At 47.3% G+C, this 7,331-nt stretch overlaps 1 protein-coding gene across 5 annotated transcripts in view; it reads left to right on the top strand.

Moving 5' to 3' along the window:
* LOC135900601 (sushi, von Willebrand factor type A, EGF and pentraxin domain-containing protein 1-like) overlaps window positions 1–7,331 on the top strand; it is a 101,053-nt gene that overhangs the window by 71,981 nt on the left and 21,741 nt on the right. For all 5 annotated transcript variants that reach the window (XM_070535585.1, XM_070535584.1, XM_070535586.1 and 2 more), the window contains 4 exons: window positions 1,365–1,519; window positions 3,283–3,562; window positions 5,191–5,455; window positions 6,182–6,386. In XM_070535585.1, coding sequence (XP_070391686.1) covers window positions 1,365–1,519; window positions 3,283–3,562; window positions 5,191–5,455; window positions 6,182–6,386 — 905 coding nt within the window. The remainder of the gene's footprint in view (window positions 1–1,364; window positions 1,520–3,282; window positions 3,563–5,190; window positions 5,456–6,181; window positions 6,387–7,331) is intronic.

Raw genomic sequence — 7,331 nt, 5'->3', positions numbered from 1 at the left:
GGAGCATATTGGCGTGGCTAGTTGGTCCGGATTTATGATTAAAGTTTGCTACGCCACTAGACGAAGACTGAGAAAGTAGACAACGCACACACAGCGCTTCGGGTCACCTGTCTCTGTCTTCGTCAAATTGCACTGCACATTTTAATCGTGAAGTAGCCGGAAGCACGTGCTTCCAACCTCTCCATACATGATCTCCTTTAATTTATATCTATTTCTAGCTCAAAAAACCTTCAAGCGAAGCTTTTGATCTTTAGTGTGACTCAGAACCCCCCTAAAGCTTACTTCTCGGTTCAGTATTGTTTCTATCAACTAACTTTTCTTACCGCATTATTGTTGTCTTTCGCTTAATACATACGCGAAGAACAATACTGCAGGAGTCACGCGACGCTTACTCTATTTACTTTCCGACTCTCCGACTCTCCACTCTCCGACTCATATGCAGCACATGTCCGATCGTGTGCCCAAATGCTTTAACCTGTTGGACTGTGCCCAGAAAGAAGCAACATATAGTTGATTGGAAGGAAAGCTTGAAAGTCATCCTGGTGCGTCTAGCTTTGGCCCGCTATTCACAGCCTTGGGAACGGAAGACGGAGAAGGGGAGAATGGCGACGATGTGTTGGAGGCGAAATTCATTCCTTAAAATACCGCGTCCCTACCACACTGACGTAATTGGCACAAGGCATCGTTGGATAACGTTTAAGCATTTTTCACATATGGCGACGCGCCTAAGATTGCAGGCATGTGCAGTGACCAATGATCAACACCTTGCTAAGAAAGATACTCACAATTATGTTTTCAGAGAATCACGTTCGAAAAGAGAACACTTTTCGAAAGGCCGTTAGTACGTTTCGCCGTATTGAAAGAGATACAGCTCATTGTTTGTGCACAGCTAAAAACTTATTGCTCAGAGCAAAGTGCCGAGAGTGCACTCAAAATGACGCTTCATTTATCGGCAAGTGTCCGAGACATTAAATTGAGTAAACTAAGGTACATTAATCATGTCGATTGATTAATGGCGGTTGCTGAATCTGCTGAAATTCGAGTTAGATTATCGTCGAAATATCACTAACCTTCGCGTTGGGTGTCAGAACATTTTTCCTGCAAATTTTTGTTCTGTCAATATGAGCCGCCGAATGTTTGATTATGCTTGCGCCCTTTGCCCAAGTGATGCAGGTCCCTTCTGCCGGCCGGAATTTATAGCCGCAAGTCATTTTCTGTAATCACTTCACAAAAATAGAACTTCATTTAACCTATGTCAACTTGTGCAAGCAACCGCTCGAGGTTGAGCCATGCTTCGATATGCTGCGGCTGGCGGCTAACACGGTGAATTCAGTGGGTTGTTTGACTTCATACTGGAATTACAGTGCCCTGTTTCAACGGCGCAACCTGCATTGACGGCATCGACACGTTTGCCTGCAAGTGTGCTAAGGGTTTCACGGGCAAGCTCTGCGACGCGACGTTCCATGACTGCACCACGAAACCATGTCGCAACGGAGGCTCGTGCTTCGAGAGTGTCACGGTAAGTGGAAGCAGAGGAGTGACTTATTCGTCTGTCACCGCGCTACTACAGTGAAGGCCAGAGTGAGCAAAGATGACAATGAACATTGAATTCGTTTTGAATGCAACAATTAATCGTGGTTTGCGGATTCGAATTCCTTACCTGCTAATATACAAGGTGTCCCAACTGTCATGCGCCAAGATATAAACATATGCAAATGCCATGTATCTGGACAGAACCAAGGTAACCTTGTTTGCCGTCGCTTGGAGATACTCAGATTATTTTTTTTTGCATTCCGCCTAATTACATATTTAGTCTTTATTAATTAATCAATGTTTCACATATCATAAATAGATGAAAACGTATCGATGAAAAAAGTTGAGAGCGACGTGGAAAACTCCCGATAGAGCTTTCTATTGCCCAACACATGCTACATAAAAGTGCTTTTGCAAGCATGGAGGAAGCCCGCGAATACATGCAAATTGCCTCGAGTGGCCAGTCCCGTAACAATTGCTGTAGACGACGACGCCCGCTGATGTCACGCGGACTGTCTTCTGTCTTGTATGCCTTGCATGGCAGATGACGCGTTGTAAATACCCTGTAAATATATTTTAAACCTCTCTTCTCCCCTTTACAATATGTTGCCTTCTTCGCTCCTGTGCAGTGAGTGACCATCCTATAGTTACTGTACTGTGCTTTCGGAGCTGGTGCCCGTAAATGAGACAATCTTTGTGCGCTTGTGTTCGTGGTGTGTATCGTATTTTTCAAAGCGAAGCTTTTGTTTGCGAACCTCGCCGGTTCAGCGTGACCATGAGTGCTGCGGCCTGGCTGTTGCCTTGCCGAATAGGCCAACCAATCACAGCGGAGTAAGCTCGCCGCACTCGCGGCTGGGTTCCTTGCACCACCACCAGATGGCGCTCGCGTCCGCGCATCCGTGGCAGAGGCGGCGGCATTGCATTCACGTCTCCACAATGCCTGAATATAGCCTTCCGTGTCACTTTATGTGCACATTCTGTAAACACAAACTCGGGTTTTGACTCTTTGTGCACCCACACGAAGCTTCGCTGTATATAGATTCCAACTCGTTCGATCTGCTGAATTATTTATAGTATGTTCTTTATTACCTTTTTTATTGTTGCTTGAATAACGAATTTGGGATTTCGGAATCTCCGAAGGTAGGCTCTGACGTAGCCTACCTTCCCATGCTTGCACACATAAATAAGAAAAAAAAAGAAAGCACCAGGCAATGGTATGCTTAAGGCAACTATGGAATTTACGTATTCAAGAATTGCTACAGCTACAGAGAGACAGAGAGAGAGAGAGAGAGAGAGAGAGAGAGAGAGAGAGAGAGAGAGCTGATGAAAATAGTCATGTACAAGACGAAGCAGCGTTGTGCCTCGTCTGCAAGCGCAGTATGCGTGCACTTGCATTGTCCAGTTAACTTGCAAGAAAATGTGAAATTTCATTAGGCACTCACAGGGACCAGATGCAGCCGCACAGGTAGACGCTTACGTGGTCACATAGGCACACGTGCATTGCATGCCGCAATGAAATCACAGTAAGCGACTCTTCTTTCTTTGTGAAGGCGCATTCGCGACTTTCCCCGAAATGTGAGATGAATGCAGTTGAGAAGGGTGCACGAGTTCGCGGTTAAGTTGCCGGCTGACACGTAGCGTTCAGCTTTTCTAACGCGGCATAGATGACGGGCATTCAGAGAGCTGTCAAAAGTAATGAACACGTTTGTGGGCGTTCAGTCAACCCACCTGCCTCCTTTCTTCTCGCAGGGATTTCGATGCTGCTGTCCGAAAGGATATCGCGGCAAGACTTGCGAGCTAGCGGAACACGCTTGCTTGCCCAACCCGTGCCAGAACAACAGCACCTGCAAAAAGAAAGGCGACTCGTTCCAGTGCGCATGCGCGCCGGGCTTCGCGGGCCGTCGCTGCGAGAGGAAGGTGGACAACTGCGCTTCGGCGCCGTGCCTCAATGGTGGCACGTGCGTCGACGGACCCGCCTCTTTCTCGTGCCGATGTCACGGGCTGTACACGGGAGCCACTTGCGCGGAGGGTAAGAGAGAATATCGTCGCTGCCTAGTCGCTCTACTTTACTAGCCCTTTACGACGAAGGTGTTTATGGCTATAGGGTTCCGGGGATTTTTCGTGTGCGTCAACAAGCCTGCGTGTGCAAAAACACAGCTCGGGAATTCGATGTAAAATCGCTTCATTCTATGCAAAAGCTTGTACGCATCATCACTTGGATATGCAAAATCAGTAGATTAGTTATCAATAGGCACAATTTTCAAGATCACTAGACTCCCGGCCAAGTAGACAATAATTAGATATTATATTTTTGCTTGCTTACGGGGGTACGAGCCATTCATTGTCTTACGCGACGGACATATTTCTCGTTGGATTGACACAGAAATGCTTGCGCATTCATTAACAGAGGGGATACGAAAATGTATGTACGTACCTATCGTCACGATGACCATCGCTCAGGGGAATAAATCTGTCCGTACCTTTGTTCGAAATTCTGTGTCACCTCTGTGTCGTGTCCTGAACAGAGGCCGTATTCTGAAAGGATCACTTTTGGTGACACTATTGCCTTGGCCACGCCTGCGCCATCGGCGCGCACTGATTGCCTGTTTTAGCAAAATCGGGTGAGCTGATTGGCTGGTTGAGCACTACGACATCCCATTTTGCTCGACCAGCGGATCAGCGTGCTCCTGACGGCGATAGTATCGCCGAAGTGGATCGTTTCAGAGTGCGTCCCCAGCTTCGCCAGTCATGCACCTTCACAGAGTGGAATGGCTCATGTTCTTTTTTTTCCAGGCACGCGTTCCGCAGTGAAATCAGTAGCACCTGATCAATCAATCAATCAATCAATCAATCAATCAATCAATCAATCAATCAATCAATCAATCAATCAATCAATCAATCAATCAATCAATCAATCAATCAATCAACATTAACATCACAATCTTTACATCATCACAACATTAACAATCAATCAATCTTAACATGTCTATTACCATTAAGGTGAAAACGAAGCGGAAAATTTCCAAGTTATATTGGATGTGGCTTCAGTCAACGTCGCAGCGTCCATTTTACGCTGTGCGATGGTCGCACCGAGACATTGGTCGAAAAGTGGTAATGTCGTGAGGTTACCAACATAAAGTACATATTTCAACCATAACAATGGATACTCCGGCGCTAGGCGTCGTAAAGCCGAAAATACGTTTCAATACCCACAACTGTAACTTTCGGAAAGTGGGTTGTTGCTGAGTTCATTCAGGTCGGGGTCTTGCACGCAATGACTTTTGTAAAAGCATCTAACTTGCGCCAACTTTCTGCAAGGTACATTGAAGTTCCATTTGTTATTTTCTGATTAAGCCATACTGGCTCACTGAGGGAGAACATTGCTGTGGAACATCAATGCAATTCATGGAGGATTCTTGGGACGAGTATCCAGAAATGCTGGTACAGTGTTGGGATACATTCTATATGATCTTGCACTGATCGGCTTGAACACCACAATTGCAACGGGGCATGTAACATTTATTTACGCGTTAATAGTTTGAATTTCAGTCAGACAGCGATCACCGCTCAATCACCTTTCAATGAGAGAGTGAATGTGCAATTACGAGCGAGGCAAACTGGCACAAACTTACTGATTAACGTTCTTGTCCCGTCCAGTTCTGACGTCGCAGTTCACGCTGCACTTTCGGGATGCCTCCGTGCTGAACTACGCTGCGGTTCCCGTACAGCGCTACCTCCGCGCCCTGACGCTCTCCTTCCACATGAAGACGACTCAAACTCAGGGGCGCGGTACGGTGTTCTCGTACGCATTCGTCAACCTGCGCACCAAGCAAGTCCAGGACAACGCCTTCACCATCTCCGACCCCAACAAGCTGCTTCTTTACGTGTACGGCGAGAGCTACGACACCAAGGTGATCGCAAAGTGAGCGACACTTCCGATTTGCTCAACTTTTGTTTGGCATTTGACATCTTGTTCTACCAGTATAAAACTGCCGCGGTTAGTGGGGCAGTCGCAGCTCCGTCGCTGCATAGGGCGGCGGCGTAATGCATTCCGTGCAAGGCTACCGATGAGCAGAGCAAACATTGAGGAAATCGTTACGAGAGTATCGCGTAATATCGAAGTGTAGCTTCTAGGTGAAGTAGATTTGAAAGCAGGCGACAGAGAGTGTCGTGTAAAATGTTGGGCCAAATTCACAAAACTTTTCGCTCCCCATGGCGGGCCCGTATTGTTTTAGAAGAAACGAGATAAGGAATATTAGGATACACCAGGCGCATCAATCGTGAATCGAAATCACGGCGGCACTGATGACAGGCAGTACCTGTCATGAATCACAAGAAAAAATTACACTTGCGAACACGTGGAAACAGTGTGTTACAACGGCGCGCCGCCAATCCTGAGAGAGCATAGAGGCCCACATGAAGCAGTTTCACCTTTGCCTTTCTCTGTCCCAGAGCCACCGCCACTACCAAATTATATGCCTCTAGAAATAGTGTACGGTTAGTGGACTCAAGCTGTCACCTTCAAAATATTGAAAATGACTAAGGGTTTCACCGTGCCCTCAGTGCCATGCCACAAAACAGATATCAGCGAACAAATCTGCGTGGTAGTAGATTGATTACTTACATGTGTCGTGTCGCCGACTCGCAGCGACGGCCATTGGCACCACTGCGTGGTTACTTGGGAGAGCGCGGACGGTCAGTGGATCTTTTACTGGGACCAGCAAGAGAAGATGCGTAACTACAGGGCTACCAGCGAGGTCGTCTTCCCTGGAATGCTCGTGGTGGGACAGGACCAGGACGACGTGGGAACGGCTTTTAGCGGCGTCGAGGCCTACTCCGGATATGTGGCCGAGGTGGGTACCATGCTTGGCGAAGATGTCAACGCCTGGGAGCAGGTGGTCTGAAAGAGAACAAGCAAATTAGAGAGACAGAGAGATAATGGTGGTCTGGCTTTAGGCTTATGACAGAGGGAGGCACTGCAAAGGCAAATTAAGCATATCTATGCAGGACTGAGTTGGTGGAATGAACTAGTATGCCTGTGTTCGAAAATAATGAGTCATACTAACCTTGGTCCGCCGTGGATATATGCCGTACTCGACCCGGTTATCAAAGTGGACACGTGATTGTGCCTCTTTCTCCCTAACAGCGGTGGACGTTCTGTAAAAGGCCTGAGCTTTATTATTAGTTATCTTCTTTTTCGATGCGCGACCCCGCAACCTGGATCCACAACCTCAAAGCTGCTGACACACAAAAGCAATTTGTCTTGGGGCGTCAGCTGATATGAACAGTTATTTCTTTGAACAAACTGAGCTCGGAGACGCTGATTTGCCACCTCCCAACGGGAAATCTTCTGAATCTTATAAGCAGCGCTTCCAGGCCGCTGAGTTTACGTCACTGAAATTGCGTGGAATTGGTGTCTGGTGTCAAGGAACTCGGCCACTGTTCTGCTGATAGAGGACCCGATAAAGGTTGTAGGGGCTGCCAGTTCATTCGGGTATTTATTGTTCGGCAACCTCTTGCCGGTTAGGATGCCCGAGCCACACATGCCGGAGCACTTGTACTCTCATCAAGAAGCGCAGCGAACTGAAGCGTTATCAACTTGCGCGTATTATCACTCTGGCTTGGTACGACAACTCAAAGGGCTCCGGTATTTATTTGCACAGTCTGGAACAGTAATTACAATTGCAGTTACCGCTAAATCTTTCGTGATTTGACGGGACACCACTGTCAGCTGTTGGCCGCAGTAAGCTTTAGTAACTTATAGTGCAAAAGAATAGCTCACACTATCCTGAAAGCAC

This window comes from Dermacentor albipictus, chromosome 3 (genome assembly GCF_038994185.2).
Source record: "Dermacentor albipictus isolate Rhodes 1998 colony chromosome 3, USDA_Dalb.pri_finalv2, whole genome shotgun sequence".
NCBI lineage: Eukaryota > Metazoa > Arthropoda > Arachnida > Ixodida > Ixodidae > Dermacentor > Dermacentor albipictus.
Note: the sequence above shows the minus strand (reverse complement) of the source record. Positions and strands in the feature narration are given on the sequence as shown.